General features: G+C 54.9%; 1 protein-coding gene across 6 annotated transcripts in view; it reads left to right on the top strand.

Annotated features, from left to right (window-relative positions):
• Window positions 1-17128, top strand: part of LOC101062147 (myosin-10-like) — a 34610-nt gene extending 17482 nt beyond the window's left edge. For 5 of the 6 annotated variants that reach the window (XM_029850191.1, XM_029850194.1, XM_029850196.1 and 2 more), the window contains 24 exons: window positions 1525-1685; window positions 1845-1953; window positions 3015-3146; window positions 3268-3474; window positions 3550-3687; window positions 6614-6737; window positions 7021-7192; window positions 8356-8568; window positions 8654-8798; window positions 8883-9089; window positions 11789-11893; window positions 11972-12124; window positions 12190-12438; window positions 12521-12733; window positions 12845-13057; window positions 13136-13297; window positions 13437-13565; window positions 13657-13745; window positions 13819-13942; window positions 14008-14097; window positions 14160-14278; window positions 14348-14456; window positions 15802-15974; window positions 16062-17128. In XM_029850191.1, the coding sequence (XP_029706051.1) occupies window positions 1525-1685; window positions 1845-1953; window positions 3015-3146; window positions 3268-3474; window positions 3550-3687; window positions 6614-6737; window positions 7021-7192; window positions 8356-8568; window positions 8654-8798; window positions 8883-9089; window positions 11789-11893; window positions 11972-12124; window positions 12190-12438; window positions 12521-12733; window positions 12845-13057; window positions 13136-13297; window positions 13437-13565; window positions 13657-13745; window positions 13819-13942; window positions 14008-14097; window positions 14160-14278; window positions 14348-14456; window positions 15802-15974; window positions 16062-16206 (3681 nt within the window). In that variant the 3' untranslated portion in view covers window positions 16207-17128. Of the gene's footprint in view, window positions 1-1524; window positions 1686-1844; window positions 1954-3014; window positions 3147-3267; window positions 3475-3549; window positions 3688-6613; window positions 6738-7020; window positions 7193-8355; window positions 8569-8653; window positions 8799-8882; window positions 9090-11788; window positions 11894-11971; window positions 12125-12189; window positions 12439-12520; window positions 12734-12844; window positions 13058-13135; window positions 13298-13436; window positions 13566-13656; window positions 13746-13818; window positions 13943-14007; window positions 14098-14159; window positions 14279-14347; window positions 14457-15801; window positions 15979-16061 lie in introns of those variants that run through there. The other variant, XM_029850197.1, reaches the window with a different exon arrangement.
• The last annotated feature ends 367 nt before the right edge of the window (window positions 17129-17495 follow it).

Below are 17495 nucleotides of genomic sequence, written 5' to 3' on the forward strand. Positions count from 1 at the left end.
CTAACCCTAAACCCTAACCCCTAACTAAACCCTCACCCTCTAACACTAACCCCTAACCTAACCCTCACCCTCTAACACTAACCCCTAACCTAACCCTCACCCTCTAACACTAACCCTAACCCCTAACCCTCTAACCCTAACCCTAACCTAACCCTAACCCTTCCTGACAGAGCTAACCCTAACCCCCTAACCACTAAACCCTAAACCTAACCCCAAACCCCTAACCCTCTAACACTAACCCTAACCTAACCCTCACCCTCTAACACTAACACTAACCCTAACCCTCTAACACTAAACCCTAACCCTAAACCCTAACCCTCAAACACTAACCCTAACCCCTAACCTAACCCTCACCCTCTAACACTAACCCTAACCCTCTAACCCTAACCCTCTAACACTAACCCTAACCTAACACAAACACTAACCCTAACCCTCTTACATTAACCCTAACCTAACCCTAAACCCTAACCCCTAACTAAACCCTAACCCTCTAACACTAACCCTAACCTAACCCTCACCCTCTAACAATAACCCTAACCTAACCCTAACCCTTCCTGACAGAGCTAACCCTAACCACTAAACCCTAACCCTCTAACCCTAACCCTAATCCGCTAACCCTAACCCCTAACCCTAACCCTAACCTAACCCTAAACCCTAACCCCTAACTAAACCCTAACCCTCTAACACTAACCCTAACCTAACCCTTCCTGACAGAGCTAACCCTAACCACTAAACCCTAAACCTAACCCCAAACCCCTAACCCTAACCCTAACCCTAATCCGCTAACCCTAACCCTAACTAACCCCTAACTCTAACCCTAACCTAAGCTAACCCTAACCTAGTCATCTGACTCCAGGAGTTTGTCCTCTGGCAGGGTCACAGGCAGAAGCAGGACCCAGATGCAGCACACAAACTACGGAGGAGATCTCAAATTGTGAATGAATTCCAGACTAGGCTCAACTAGATTTAGCTAGCAGCAAAAGCAACGCTTGGTTCAGCAGGACATTGAGACTCTTGCATGTCTAAAGTTTCTCCACCTCCTCTTGGCTCTGGCCAGAATGATGCTGGTTTTATTATTGCACAGTTCTGAATTACTGCCCCGGTTCTTTGCTCACCCGGGGTACCGTTATGTTGTGACGCATCTGAAGGGTTGAGACCTCTGGGGTTCCCATGCTTTCCTTTGACTTTGAGACAAAGAAAGCCAGGTGGTAACTGGGTTATGGAGGGCGAACCACAGATCCAGGTCCCAGCACACCTTTAGGTACTGATCCAATAGAGAGACGGGGACCAGACGCATTAGTGCTCTGCAGGTAGCTCGCGGCTAACGCCAACAGGCTGTAGCCTGTAGCAGAGACCGAACTCTGGAGGTGGTATTAGCGAGATGAAGAAGTGAATGATGAGTGTGGTGATGAGAGTTGAGATGAGACCTCCCATTCACCACCTCATCTGCCTTTAAACGTAGCAGGCCGTGCAGTAATATGTGATGTCCTGAAAATGAATAACTCCGCCCACATGTTTGAACAGATCCACGCCCTGGAGCTGGACCCAAACCTTTTCCGTATTGGTCAGAGTAAGATTTTCTTCCGAACTGGCGTTTTGGCTCATCTGGAGGAGGAGAGAGATCTGAAGATCACTGATATAATCATCTACTTCCAGTCTGCCTGCCGTGGATACCTGGCACGCAGGTAAAGGGCAGATTCAACCGCCTGCTTGTTTCTTAGTAATAACACATCTTAGTATTTCATTTTCACAGTGACCTGAACAAGCGTTGGAGAAAAACGTTCATGCTGAACTTTGTGAATTGAGCTTTTTCCACTGTTTCACTTTTTCCCACTGGTGTTTAGAGCCTTTGCAAAGAAGCAGCAACAGCTGAGTGCCCTCAAAGTTCTGCAGCGCAACTGTGCTGCCTACCTGAAGCTGCGCCACTGGCAGTGGTGGAGGCTCTTCACCAAGGTAAGGCTTCAGAGGGGCCTTCAGAGGGGCCTTCACAGGGGCCTTCACAGGGGCCTTCAGAGGGGCCTTCAGAGGGGCCTTCACAGGGGCCTTCAGAGGGGCCATACACAGGGGCCTTCACAGGGCCATACACAGGGGCCTTCACAGGGGCCTTCAGAGGGGCCTTCAGAGGGGCCTTCAGAGGGGCCATACACAGGGGCCTTCACAGGGGCCTTCACAGGGGCCATACACAGGGGCCTTCAGAGGGGCCTTCAGAGGGGCCATCGGAGGGGCCTTCACAGGGGCCATCGGAGGGGCCTTCACAGGGGCCATACACAGGGGCCTTCACAGGGGCCTTCAGAGGGGCCATACACAGGGGCCTTCAGAGGGGCCTTCAGAGGGGCCATCGGAGGGGCCTTCACAGGGGCCATCGGAGGGGCCTTCACAGGGGCCTTCATAGGGGCCATACACAGGGGCCTTCAGAGGGGCCATCGGAGGGGCCTTCACAGGGGCCATCGGAGGGGCCATCGGAGGGGCCTTCATAGGGGCCTTCACAGGGGCCATACACAGGGGCCTTCACAGGGGCCATACACAGGGGCCTTCATAGGGGCCTTCACAGGGGCCTTCACAGGGGCCTTCAGAGGGGCCTTCACAGGGGCCATCAGAGGGGCCATCAGAGTTGTTCAGGAATGCAAATCATCATCATTCTGATTTCGTTTGTCCACGTTTTTCATCCATCACTTACATTTGTGGATGTGTCTCAGGTCCGTTTCCGGAGTATCTGTAGTATCCGTGATGTACTAAATAAAGAAATAATATTTAGGGATAAAAAATAAAATAAAGGTGACAGAACGAGAGTAAACACACAAACAGTTGCAGCGAATATTCTTTAAAAAAAGCCAAATTGCGTTTAACACTGGTGGTTCTGCACCAGCCTGAGTAGCCACAGCTGAAGGCTCCTGGACCTCCTGGATGAGGGGACAAACAAGCACCAGCCTGGGTGTGAGCGTCCCCACAGGATCTTCACAGCTTGGGAGGCACCAAGCTGTAGATTTAGACTTTTCCTTCCTTCATACCTTTAGGTGAAGCCGTTGCTGCAGGTCACCAGGCAGGAGGAGGAGATGCAAGCCAAAGATGAAGAGCTGATGAAGGTGAAGGAGAAGCAGTTGAAGGTGGAGAATGAGCTGGTAGAAATGGAGAGTAAACACCAACAGGTAAACATCTCTTCTGTTGTTCTGAAATATGATCCACAGGAAGGATCAGTCATTTCTATTAATTAGCCAGTTTGTGCTCTGAGCTACATTCTTCTTATAATGAGACTGATCTGTTCTCCAGCTACTAGAAGAAAAGAACATTTTAGCGGAGCAGCTCCATGCTGAGACCGAGCTGTTTGCAGAAGCTGAGGAGATGAGGGTCCGTCTGCTTACAAGGAAGCAGGAACTGGAGGAGATCCTGAATGACCTTGAGTCAAGGGTGGAGGAAGAGGAGGAGAGGAACCAGAGTCTTCAGAATGAAAAAAAGAGGATGCAGGCGCACATTCAGGTGTTTCTCTCAACAAACATTCCCAGGGATGCACGTAATGGAGAGATATCAAATATCCTTTCTGTCTTCTCACAGGACCTGGAGGAGCAGCTGGATGAAGAGGAAGCTGTAAGGCAGAAGTTACAGCTGGATAAAGTTACAGCCGACGCAAAGATAAAGAAAATGGAGGAGGACAATCTGCTGCTGGAGGACCAGAACTCCAAATTACTTAAGGTTTGTAAAGTTGTGGATCAACATGCTGGATAATGTGCAGAGTCCCTCGCTCTACGGAACGCTGCTGTCAGCAGGATTCTCTCAGATGGAGCGACCCGCCAGCAGTCTGCTCCTCTCAGCAGGAGGTCAGATGTTCCAACACCTGTTGGAGCGACCCGCCAGCAGTCTGCTCCTCTCAGCAGGAGGTCAGACGGTTCCAACACCTGTTGGAGCGACCCGCCAGCAGTCTGCTCCTCTCAGCAGGAGGTCAGATGTTCCAACACCTGTTGGAGCGACCCGCCAGCAGTCTGCTCCTCTCAGCAGGAGGTCAGATGGTTTAGCACCTGTTGGAGCGACCCGCCAGCAGTCTGCTCCTCTCAGCAGGAGGTCAGATGGTTTAGCACCTGTTGGAGCGACCCGCCAGCAGTCTGCTCCTCTCAGCAGGAGGTCAGACGGTTCCAACACCTGTTGGAGCGACCCGCCAGCAGTCTGCTCCTCTCAGCAGGAGGTCAGATGGTTTAGCACCTGTTGGAGCGACCCGCCAGCAGTCTGCTCCTCTCAGCAGGAGGTCAGACGGTTTAGCACCTGTTGGAGCGACCCGCCAGCAGTCTGCTCCTCTCAGCAGGAGGTCAGATGGTTTAGCACCTGTTGGAGCGACCCGCCAGCAGTCTGCTCCTCTCAGCAGGAGGTCAGACTGTTCCAACACCTGTTGGAGCGACCCGCCAGCAGTCTGCTCCTCTCAGCAGGAGGTCAGACGGTTCCAACACCTGTTGGAGCGACCCGCCAGCAGTCTGCTCCTCTCAGCAGGAGGTCAGATGGTTTAGCACCTGTTGGAGCGACCCGCCAGCAGTCTGCTCCTCTCAGCAGGAGGTCAGATGGTTTAGCACCTGTTGGAGCGACCCGCCAGCAGTCTGCTCCTCTCAGCAGGAGGTCAGATGGTTTAGCACCTGTTGGAGCGACCCGCCAGCAGTCTGCTCCTCTCAGCAGGAGGTCAGACGGTTCCAACACCTGTTGGAGCGACCCGCCAGCAGTCTGCTCCTCTCAGCAGGAGGTCAGATGTTCCAACACCTGTTGGAGCGACCCGCCAGCAGTCTGCTCCTCTCAGCAGGAGGTCAGATGGTTTAGCACCTGTTGGAGCGACCCGCCAGCAGTCTGCTCCTCTCAGCAGGAGGTCAGATGGTTCCAACACCTGTTGGAGCGACCCGCCAGCAGTCTGCTCCTCTCAGCAGGAGGTCAGATGGTTCCAACACCTGTTGGAGCGACCCGCCAGCAGTCTGCACCTCTCAGCAGGAGGTCAGATGGTTCCAGCACCTGTTGGAGCGACCCGCCAGCAGTCTGCTCCTCTCAGCAGGAGGTCAGATGGTTCCAGCACCTGTTGGAGCGACCCGCCAGCAGTCTGCTCCTCTCAGCAGGAGGTCAGATGGTTTAGCACCTGTTGGAGCGACCCGCCAGCAGTCTGCTCCTCTCAGCAGGAGGTCAGATGGTTTAGCACCTGATGGAGCGACCCGCCAGCAGTCTGCTCCTCTCAGCAGGAGGTCAGACGGTTCCAGCACCTGTTGGAGCGACCCGCCAGCAGTCTGCTCCTCTCAGCAGGAGGTCAGATGGTTCCAGCACCTGTTGGAGCGACCCGCCAGCAGTCTGCTCCTCTCAGCAGGAGGTCAGATGGTTCCAGCACCTGTTGGAGCGACCCGCCAGCAGTCTGCTCCTCTCAGCAGGAGGTCAGACGGTTCCAGCACCTGTTGGAGCGACCCGCCAGCAGTCTGCTCCTCTCAGCAGGAGGTCAGACGGTTCCAACACCTGTTGGAGCGACCCGCCAGCAGTCTGCTCCTCTCAGCAGGAGGTCAGACGGTTTAGCACCTGTTGGAGCGACCCGCCAGCAGTCTGCTCCTCTCAGCAGGAGGTCAGATGGTTTAGCACCTGTTGGAGCGACCCGCCAGCAGTCTGCTCCTCTCAGCAGGAGGTCAGATGGTTCCAACACCTGTTGGAGCGACCCGCCAGCAGTCTGCTCCTCTCAGCAGGAGGTCAGACGGTTTAGCACCTGTTGGAGCGACCCGCCAGCAGTCTGCTCCTCTCAGCAGGAGGTCAGACGGTTCCAACACCTGCTGGAGCGACCCGCCAGCAGTCTGCTCCTCTCAGCAGGAGGTCAGATGGTTCCAACACCTGTTGGAGCGACCCGCCAGCAGTCTGCTCCTCTCAGCAGGAGGTCAGATGGTTTAGCACCTGTTGGAGCGACCCGCCAGCAGTCTGCTCCTCTCAGCAGGAGGTCAGACGGTTTAGCACCTGTTGGAGCGACCCGCCAGCAGTCTGCTCCTCTCAGCAGGAGGTCAGACTGTTCCAGCACCTGTACCAGCACCTGTTGGAGCGTCGGGTCAAATCCCCGCTCTTCCAACAGGCTGACAGTGTTGCCACGAATCACCGTGTCCTCCTCAGAGCTCTTCTCTGTGGATGCTGAGCAGACCTCATGATCTTGCTAGTGTGATGCCATGATCGAGAAGACAAAGGTGTACCACATCACTACTCTGCTGTGGGCACACAGGTGACTTCCCCAGCATGATGCACCTCCATGAAAGCCGTTGTAGCTCCACATTTGATTAGTTTGACTGGAGAAACTGGGGGAACGTCTCTGCTGTTCAGGGCAGGAAGGCTGATCTTATGAGGGTGGACCAAACCTTTGCTCCACGTTGGGATCTGAGTGAGTAGCTCTGGAAGTTCCCCAACGACCGCCTGTTGTCAGGCTGTCCAACACCAGGTCATCTCGGTGCTTTAGCAGGACAACGTGGGCGGACCAGGCCGCAGATGCCCCAGGCTGCTTGCAGGGTTATTTGATGGGGCAAAATGCTGCAACAAGCCTCGAAGGTGTCGACGAGACTCGTGTGGATCCGGGACAACGAAGGACGTTGGTGCAGCGTGAAGCTGAATATTCAAACATGTGTTTATTTTCCAACAGGAGAAGAAGCTCCTGGATGACAGGATCAGTGAGATGAGTTCCCAGCTGACGGAAGAGGAGGACAAAACAAAGAACCTCAGCAAGCTGAAGAACAAGCAGGAGATGATGATCGTTGAGCTGGAGGGTGAGGGACTCGCACCATCACGCTGTTGGTGGTCAATCCTTGAGACAAAGACCACACTTTGAAGTGTTCTCCATTGATAAAAATACCTTCAGATAAAGTTGATTTCTAATGTCTTCTACACGTGAGCTCATCTCCAGGTGCATCTCCAAGAGCGTATCTGACATGTCGTAACATCGCTGGTGTTCGCTGGTCATGGCCAAACTTCAACAGATCTCTGAAGTGATCACGTTGAGCAGATTTCATGCAGACTTTGAGGATCTTCATCTGCCTTTACGTCCTTCAGAGCATCTAAAGAAGGAGGAGAAAACGCGTCAGGAGCTTGAGAAGGCCAAACGTAAGCTGGACTCTGAGATGACGGACCTCCAGGACCAGATCGTCGAGTTGCAGACTCAGACAGAAGAAATGAGGATTCAGCTGGCAGTAAAAGAGGAGGAGATGCAGTCTGCTCTGTCCAGGTCAGTTACCGTGGCAACACTGAAAACCTTGTTGTAGTCATCCCGTCTGAACTTGCAGAACATTTGGACCACACCTGAACCAGCTCAGTGTGTTGGCACCATAGTCTGAGGGTCCACCAACAACTTCAGAATAAAGGCCAGGCGAGGTTGCAAAGTCACTCTTGTGCTCCCTGAACAGAACTTGGTACCTGTCTGGGTCCCAGACCCTGGCCCCTATTGCTCTGGTCTCAGGGCCCCTGTTGCTCTGGTCTCAGGGCCCCTGTTGCTCTGGTCTCAGGGCCCCTGTTGCTCTGGTCTCAGGGCCCCTATTGCTCTGGTCTCAGGGCCCCTATTGCTCTGGTCTCAGGGCCCCTGTTGCTCTGGTCTCAGGGCCCCTGTTGCTCTGGTCTCAGGGCCCCTGTTGCTCTGGTCTCAGGGCCCCTGTTGCTCTGGTCTCAGGGCCCCTGTTGCTCTGGTCTCAGGGCCCCTGTTGCTCTGGTCTCAGGGCCTGAAGACCATTCATCCACGTTGCTTCTCAGCTCTTGGTTGTTGCGTTTCCTAATCCAAGAAACCATTGGTTTTTAATTTTTATGGTGTAGGCTTCTTGTAGTTTACCCCTCAAATTGTTTAATTTTTCCATTTTAATGTTAACTAACCCATATATGGGTCAGGTTCAACCCATCTGTATTTCTGTGATAACAGCTGGAAGCAGCTGTACCGTCTTTCCCAACATCCTGATGGTGGAATCTTGTTGGCTCCTGCTCTGCTTTCTCTGGTTCTGAGGACTCTGGATGGAGGGATGGTGGATGGATGGATAGTTGGTGGATGGGTGGTGGATGGATGGATGGATGGATGGATGGTGGATGGAGGGAGGGATAGATGGATGGAGGGAGGGGTGGGTGGATGGAGGGGTGGATGGAGGGATGGATGGTGGATGGATGGTGGATGGAGGGAGGGATGGATAGATGGAGGGATGGATGGGCCTTATATAATAATAAATAAAAACTATATAAATAACGATTGGGACGTTGTTGCCCAAAAATCTTTCTGCCTGTTGCTGCAGCCAAAGACTGAGTGGCCCCATTGGAGGATCTGTGAGTCCTGGTGTGGGTGACTGGAGGCTTCATCGTCCCTGGAACCCAAAGAATCCTCTTCATTGGCCAACTTGTTTTCTGTCCAATTAGGAGTGATGATGAAACAGCCCAGAAGAACAACGCTCTGAAGCAGATCCGAGAGCTTCAGGCCCACCTGGCTGAGCTTCAAGAGGATCTGGAGTCTGAGAAGATATGTCGCACTAAAGCAGAGAAACTCAAGAGGGACCTCAGTGAGGAGCTGGAGGCCCTGAAGACGGAGCTGGAGGACACCCTGGACACCACAGCAGCCCAGCAGGAGCTCAGGTGACCAGCTTCAACACTTGCATTTGGGACCTGGCAGAAGATGTGTAGACAACACGTACGTGAACTTTTTCGTTTTTATTTGCAGAACCAAACGGGAGCAAGAAGTCGCCGAGCTGAAGAAGGCCATCGAGGAGGAGACGAAAAACCACAACGTCCAGGTCCAGGAAATGAGACAGAGACACAGCAGTGTGCTGGAGGAGCTGTCTGAGCAGCTGGAGCAGGCCAAGAGGGTGAGTCCATCTCCTGTGCTCCACCTGCAGCTCTCATCTCGGAGCTCCACGGAAGAAACGCACAGCTCGTCTCTCCTGCGTTAGTTCAAAGGCTCCTTGGAGAAAAGCATCCAGAATCTGGAGAGTGACAACAAAGACCTGGCGTGTGAGGTGAAGAGCGTGCAGCAGGCGAGGGCCGAGTCCGAGTCCAGGAGGAAGAAGGTGGAGTCTCAGCTGCAGGAGCTGCTGTCCAGAGCTGCTGAGGCCGAGAGGACCAAGGCAGAGCTGAGCCAACGCTCCAACAGGCTCCAGGTACCGGCCCTGTCGCCACGCACACAGAACCTGCTGGGACGCACGGTCCTGAGACGGCCCTGAAACCTGGCCACCAACGCCACGGGTCGCCACCACCGTTACAGCCCACAAAAACGGGCTTTTTGGAACCTTTTATTCTTGTTCCATAAATAATTTGGAATGAATGGAAAAGGTCACGTAATGTTGACCCCTGCTGGAGGTCCCACAGCTTCAAACAGGAACACCGTTAGAACCCTAACCCCCTAACCCCCTAACCCCAACCCCCTAACCCCCTAACCCCCTAACCCTAACCCCCTAACCCCAACCCCCTAACCCCAACCCCCTAACCCTAACCCCCTAACCCCAACCCCCTAACCCTAACCCTAACCCCTGCTGGAAGTCCCACAGCTTCAAACAGGAACACCGTTAGAACCCTAACCCCCTAACCCCCTAACCCCAACCCCCTAACCCCCTAACCCTAACCCTAACCCCAACCCCCTAACCCCAACCCCCTAACCCTAACCCTAACCCCCTAACCCCAACCCCCTAACCCCAACCCCCTAACCCTAACCCCCTAACCCTAACCCCCTAACCCCAACCCCCTAACCCTAACCCTAACCCCTGCTGGAAGTCCCACAGCTTCAAACAGGAACACCGTTAGAACCCTAACCCCCTAACCCCCTAACCCCCTAACCCCAACCCCCTAACCCCCTAACCCTAACCCCCTAACCCTAACCCTAACCCCAACCCCCTAACCCTAACCCTAACCCCCTAACCCCAACCCCCTAACCCTCTAACCCCCTAACCAGGAACACTACTGTAGGACGTAGCCCAACGGGACCCGAACTGCTGAACAAGCCTCCATGACTCAGTCTTCCACTGATAACCAGCCCTCAGATAACTAACTAGGTGGTCCAAATCAGTGGCTTCTGGATTTTCTTCAGCAGTTTGAGTCCCATTCAGAGCTGACAGGCCTCATGGTGACCATGACCTCACTCATCAGCTCCCACATCGTTTAACTTAAACCCACTTAAATTCACCCTGAGTAGGATAGTGGGACATCCGCATGTACTGGATCAGGGTTGGGATGGATCAGGGTTGGGATGGATCAGGTTTGGGATGGATCAGGTACAGGATGGATCAGGGTTGGGATGGATCAGGTACAGGATGGATCAGGGTTGGGATGGATCAGGGTTGGGATGGATCAGGTTTGGGATGGATCAGGTACAGGATGGATCAGGGTTGGGATGGATCAGGTACAGGATGGATCAGGGTTGGGATGGATCAGGTACAGGATGGATCAGGGTTGGGATGGATCAGATACAGGATAGATCAGATACATTATGGATCAGGGTTGGGATGGATCAGGGTTGGGATGGATCAGATACAGGATAGATCAGATACATTATGGATCAGGGTTGGGATGGATCAGGGTTGGGATGGATCAGGGTTGGGATGGATCAGGGTTGGGATGGATCAGATACAGGATGGATCAGGGTTGGGATGGATCAGATACAGGATGGATCAGGGTTGGGATGGATCAGATACAGGATGGATCAGGGTTGGGATGGATCAGATACAGGATGGATCAGGGTTGGGATGGATCAGGGTTGGGATGGATCAGATACAGGATGGATCAGGGTTGGGATGGATCAGGGTTGGGATGGATCAGATACAGGATGGATCAGGGTTGGGATGGATCAGGGTTGGGATGGATCAGATACAGGATGGATCAGGGTTGGGATGGATCAGATACAGGATGGATCAGGGTTGGGATGGATCAGGGTTGGGATGGATCAGATACAGGATGGATCAGGTTTGGGATGGATCAGATACAGGATGGATCAGGGTTGGGATGGATCAGATACAGGATGGATCAGGGTTGGGATGGATCAGATACAGGATGGATCAGGGTTGGGATGGATCAGGTTTGGGATGGATCAGGGTTGGGATGGATCAGATACAGGATGGATCAGGGTTGGGATGGATCAGATACAGGATGGATCAGATACAGGATGGATCAGGGTTGGGATGGATCAGATACAGGATGGATCAGATACAGGATGGATCAGGGTTTGGGATGGATCAGATACAGGATGGATCAGGGTTGGGATGGATCAGGGTTGGGATGGATCAGATACAGGATGGATCAGGGTTGGGATGGATCAGGGTTGGGATGGATCAGATACAGGATGGATCAGATACAGGATGGATCAGGGTTGGGATGGATCAGGTTTGGGATGGATCAGGGTTGGGATGGATCAGATACAGGATGGATCAGGGTTGGGATGGATCAGATACAGGATGGATCAGGGTTGGGATGGATCAGATACAGGATGGATCAGATACAGGATGGATCAGGGTTGGGATGGATCAGGGTTGGGATGGATCAGGGTTGGGATGGATCAGGGTTGGGATGGATCAGATACAGGATGGATCAGGGTTGGGATGGATCAGATACAGGATGGATCAGGGTTGGGATGGATCAGATACAGGATGGATCAGATACAGGATGGATCAGGGTTGGGATGGATCAGATCCAGGATGGATCAGGGTTGGGATGGATCAGGGTTGGGATGGATCAGATACAGGATGGATCAGGGTTGGGATGGATCAGATACAGGATGGATCAGGGTTGGGATGGATCAGATACAGGATGGATCAGGGTTGGGATGGATCACACAGTCCAGGTTCCTGTCTAACCCTCTCTCCTGCCTCAGGTGGATCTGGACCACATGTCCAGTTTGCTGGAAGAGTCAGAAAAGTCGGGAGTGAAACTGACCAAAGAAGTCGACAAGCTGAACAGCAAACTGCAGGACCTGGAGGTACGGATGAGCCTGCCACAGGGTTTGGGGTTAAAGGTCAAAGGTCACTGTGCTCACTAAGGTGTGTGTCCTGCTCAGGAGCTGCTGCAGGAGGAGACGCGTCAGAAGCTGAATCTGAGCAGCCAAATCCGCCAGCTGGAGGTGGAAAAGAGCACGTTGGTGGAGCAGCAGGAGGAGGAGGAGGAGGCTCGCCAGAACCTGGAGAAGCAGCTGCAGACGCTGCAGGCTCAGGTAGAGTCCAGCACCTTCACCAACGTTCTGTTGACCACTAAAGGACGTGTTCTTAATGGCTCCAGCTGTTGGAGAGCAAGAAGAAGCTGGAGGAGGATGTTGGGGTCATGGAGGGCCTGGAGGAGCTCAAGAGAAAGCTCCAGAAAGATGTAGAGCTGGCCCATCAGCGCACAGAGGAGAAGACCACAGCCATGGACAAGATGGAGAAGACCAAGAACCGGCTGCAGCAAGAACTGGATGATCTGATGGTGGACCTGGACCACCAGAGGCAGATTGTTTCCAATCTTGAAAAGAAACAGAAGAAGTTTGATCAGGTAGTGTAACACAAGCACACGTTCAGGCTGATCCAATAAGCTTCGTGGAGTCTGGTGGACCATCCTTGATCCCTTTTTTAAGCTGCTGGCTGAGGAGAAGACCATCTCCGCTCGTTACGCTGAAGAGCGCGATCGTGCAGAGGCTGAGGCCCGAGAGAAGGAGACCAAAACTCTGGCCATGACCAGAGCTCTGGAGGAGGCCTTGGATGCTAAAGAGGAGCTGGAGCGGTTCAACAAACAGCTCCGGACTGAAATGGAGGATCTGATGAGCTCCAAGGACGATGTGGGGAAAAACGTAAGCTGCCCCATGAGAGGCCTCCTGCTGGTGTTTGAAGCTCCCTGACCAGTCAGAAGGTTGCCACCTACGCTGGCTGAATGCTTGATTGATCTGCTCTCATTCCTGCAGGTCCACGAGCTGGAGAAGTCCAAACGAACACTTGAGCAACAAGTGGAAGAGATGAGAACTCAGCTGGAGGAGTTGGAGGATGAGCTGCAGGCCACAGAAGATGCCAAGCTGCGTCTGGAGGTCAACATGCAGGCCATGAAGGCTCAGTTTGACCGAGACCTGCAGGCCAGAGAGGAACAGGGCGAAGAGAAGAAACGCGCCCTCATTAAACAGGTACCAGGAACCAGCTGACGAGGTTCTCACTGTCAGAGCGTCTCGTCTCGACAGCTACCAGGTGTCTTCTGAACGCAGGTGCGAGAGATGGAGGCGGAGCTTGAGGATGAGAGGAAACAGAGAGCTTTGTCTGCTGCTGGCAAGAAGAAGCTGGAGCTGGATCTGAACGAGCTGGAGGGCCAGATGGAAGCTGTGACCAAAGGCAGAGACGAGGCTGTAAAACAGCTGCGCAAACTCCAGGTGCTCTGCTGGTTCCTCTGTTCCTCGTCCCAGATGAAGGAGCATCTTTCTAGATGTTGGACAGATGAAAGTGTTACAGTCTGTAGTTTGAATGTCCGAGGTTGAACCTCGGCCCACTGACTCCTCCCTGGGTTGACAGGCTCAGATGAAGGACTATCAGAAAGAGTTGGACGAGGCCAGAGCTTCCAGAGACGAGATCTTCACCCAATCCAAGGAAAATGAGAAGAAGCTGAAGAGCCTGGAAACAGAAATTCTGCAACTGCAGGAGGTTAAATCCAGTTTATTGGAGGAGCTCCTCAATCAATGTGTGACTGTCTTTGATGGAGGTCCAGAACAGATGATGTTCCTGTTGTCTCTAGGAGCTCGCCGCTTCAGAGAGAGCCCGTCGGCACGCCGAGCAGGAGAAGGACGAACTGGCCGAGGAGGTCTCCAACAGCGCTTCTGGAAAGTCAGTGTGGAAGCAGTTTGGACAGGTTGGAAGGTTGAGTGTGAGTCAGGTGGAATAAAGGCGCTGCCTGCAGGTCGTTCCTGCTGGAGGAGAAGAGGAGACTGGAGGCTCGCATCGCTCACCTGGAGGAGGAGCTGGAGGAAGAACAAGGGAACATGGAGCTGCTCAACGATCGCCTCCGGAAGCTCAACCTGCAGGTAAGCGCCACCTGTTGACCCGACAGCTGAGGCACGTTGGCATCATCCCTGTCGCTCTCTCGCAGGTGGACGGTCTCAGCGGCGACCTGGCGGCAGAACGCAGCGCCGGCCAGAAGTGCGAGAACGTCCGGCAGCAGCTGGAGCGCCAGAACAAGGTGAGGCTCTCCTCAGTGAGGCCGAGGAGACCTCCTGGTCTCACGTCTCAATACATCTGCAGGATTTAAAGGCCAAGCTGGCAGAACTGGAAGGAGCAGTCAAGTCCAAGTTCAAAACCTCCATCAGTGCCCTGGAGGCCAAGATCCAGCAGCTGGAGGAGCAGCTGGAGCAGGAAGCAAAGTGGGTTTTCCCAAATCTGTGCGTCAGCACTGGAAGTCGGGCTGACGTTGCTCTTGTGTGAACCCACAGAGAGCGAGCTGCAGCCAACAAGAACGTCCGCCGCTCCGAGAAGAAGCTGAAGGAGGTGATGATGCAGGCGGAGGAGGAGCGCCGCCATGTGGAGCAGTACAAGGAGCAGGTGAAGCAGATGTTCTGCTCATACACCCACACCAGCCCTGACCCACCCACACCAGCTGACCCGCCCACACCAGCCCTGACCCACCCACACCAGCTGACCCGCCCACACCAGCTGACCCGCCCACACCAGCCCTGACCCACCCACACCAGCTGACCCGCCCACACCAGCTGACCCGCCCACACCAGCCCTGACCCACCCACACCAGCTGACCCGCCCACACCAGCCCTGACCCACCCACACCAGCTGACCCGCCCACACCAGCCGACCCACCCACACCAGCTGACCCGCCCACACCAGCCCTGACCCACCCACACCAGCTGACCCACCCACACCAGCTGACCCGCCCACACCAGCCCTGACCCACCCACACCAGCTGACCCGCCCACACCAGCCCTGACCCGCCCACACCAGCTGACCCGCCCACACCAGCTGACCCGCCCACACCAGTCCTGACCCACCCACACCAGCCCTGACCCACCCACACCAGCTGACCCGCCCACACCAGCTGTGTGACCCGCCCACACCAGCCCTGACCCGCCCACACCAGCCCTGACCCACCCACACCAGCCCTGACCCTGACCCACACCAGCCCTAACCCTGACCCACACCAGCCCTAACCCTGACCCACACCAGCCCTGACCCACCCACACCAGCTGATCCACCCACACCAGCTGACCCGCCCACACCAGCCCTGACCCACCCACACCAGCCCTGACCCGCCCACACCAGCTGACCCGCCCACACCAGCCCTGACCCACCCACACCAGCCCTGACCCGCCCACACCAGCTGACCCACCCACACCAGCTGACCCACCCACACCAGCCCTGACCCGCCCACACCAGCCCTGACCCGCCCACACCAGCCCTGACCCACCCACACCAGCTGATCCACCCACACCAGCCCTGACCCGCCCACACCAGCTGACCCACCCAGACCAGCCCTGACCCGCCCACACCAGCTGACCCACCCAGACCAGCCCTGACCCGCCCACACCAGCTGACCCACCCAGACCAGCCCTGACCCACCCACACCAGCCCTGACCCGCCCACACCAGCTGACCCGCCCACACCAGCCCTGACCCGCCCACACCAGCCCTGACCCACCCACACCAGCCCTGACCCACCAACACCAGCCCTGACCCGCCCACACCAGCCCTGACCCGCCCACACCAGCTGACCCACCCAGACCAGCCCTGACCCACCCAGACCAGCCCTGACCCACCCACACCAGCCCTGACCCACCCAGACCAGCCCTGACCCACCCACACCAGCCCTGACCCGCCCCACACCAGCCCTGACCCGCCCACACCAGCCCTGACCCGCCTCCTGCTCCACCTCCTTTCAGGTGGAGAAAGCTCAGTCCCGTATGAAGCAGCTGAAGCGGCAGCTGGAGGAGGCCGAGGAGGAGGCCACCCGGGCCAGCGCCTCCCGCAGGAAGCTCCAGAGGGAGCTGGACGAGACCAGCGAGGCCAGCGAGGCTCTGAGCCGAGAGGTCAGCGCTCTGAAGAGCCGCCTCAGGTAATTCCTGTTCCATGGCCCAGCGTTCCAGAATGGGCAGAACCTTCCTGATATTGCCTGAATAATGAGACGGCCTCTCCTGAACAGGCGTGGAGCTCCCGTCAGCAGCTTCTCCGGGCGCTCCGGCCTCCGCAGCCTCAACCTGGACGGCGCGTCCGTGGAGGTGTCGGATGAAGACGCAGACGCCCAGACGGGCGACTTTAATGACACTCAGACCGCCAACGTTGGGTGAACTTCCGCCTCTCTGGTGACGCTGCGCACAAGATCTTCAACAAATTTTCCGATTTCATTCCAAACTTCATTCCAAACTTCCCAAACGGTTCAGATGATCCGGAGCAGGGCTCATTGTGCTTCACTTCTGACAGGGCAAATCCACCAACCCTGTATTCTTGGACAGGTTTGCTGCTCTAATACGATTGTGGTTCCACCTTTGACCCCGGGTCATCGTAGTCACACCTCCAGCTGCTTCCATGCTGCCGCACCACCAGGTGGAAACTTCCCAATGTGCTGGAAGAACGTGCTTTAGCTGGGTCGTCCTGTCCTCCACTCACAGGACGATGGATCCGTAACTGGACTTCAGTCAGAGCGGTTTTTCCAGAACATTCCTCTCAAAATGGGGTTTTGATGGGGCATCATTAGCTGCGTTAGCCGTTAGCGTGACTGTGATGCAGCTTCGTCCTTCAGACTAACCGAGCTCCTCACCTTCACAGGTCATTTGCAGCTTTTCCCTTCATTTATAATCAGCTGTAGATCCGAGCAGAACCGTACGGACTTCCTTCCTAATCTGGTTGGTTTTTGCCCCGAGATGATGAAGATGATGTTTCTTTAAAGTGCCTTCGACACTACGAGAACATAAGTGGACAAAGAAAAGATGAACATTTGGTATCAGCTGCTCACGATGACCCTCCTGTGGTGACGGAAACCTCCAACAATCTTCTTCTTTACCACCTCAACACTCCAGAACTGATGGTGACCTTGAATGTGGCTCCATGAGCAGCTTCCTCATCCACCACCAAGTTAACCTGTTGTTTTATAGTAACTCTCAACCAGGCATCTAATCGCAGAAACCTCCATCGTATTAGTTCTGGTCCACCTGTGTCTCTAGACGGTGATTATCTGTTTGTTTTTAAGACAATAAAGCATGTTAATCTGAACATGATGATCTGAAGCAGGTCGGCAGGCCGGCTCCTCACGTTGGAGGACTCTGGTCCAACACGGCACCCTGGAGACCCCTAACCCTGGAGATCCCTAACCCTGGAGATCCCTAACCCTCTAACCCTGGAGATCCCTAACCCTAACCCTGGAGACCCCTAACCCTAACGAACCCTAACCCTCTAACCCTTACCCCCTAACCCTAACCCTGAAGAACCCTAACCCCCTAACCCTAACCCTGGAGACCCCTAACCCTCTAACCCTGACCCTGGAGAACCCTTACCCCCTAACCCTAACCCTGAAGAACCCTTACCCCCTAACCCTAACCCTCTAACCCTGTAACCCTGAAGAACCCTAACCCCCTAACCC

This window comes from Takifugu rubripes, chromosome 17 (genome assembly GCF_901000725.2).
Source record: "Takifugu rubripes chromosome 17, fTakRub1.2, whole genome shotgun sequence".
NCBI classification, from domain to species: Eukaryota; Metazoa; Chordata; class Actinopteri; order Tetraodontiformes; family Tetraodontidae; genus Takifugu; species Takifugu rubripes.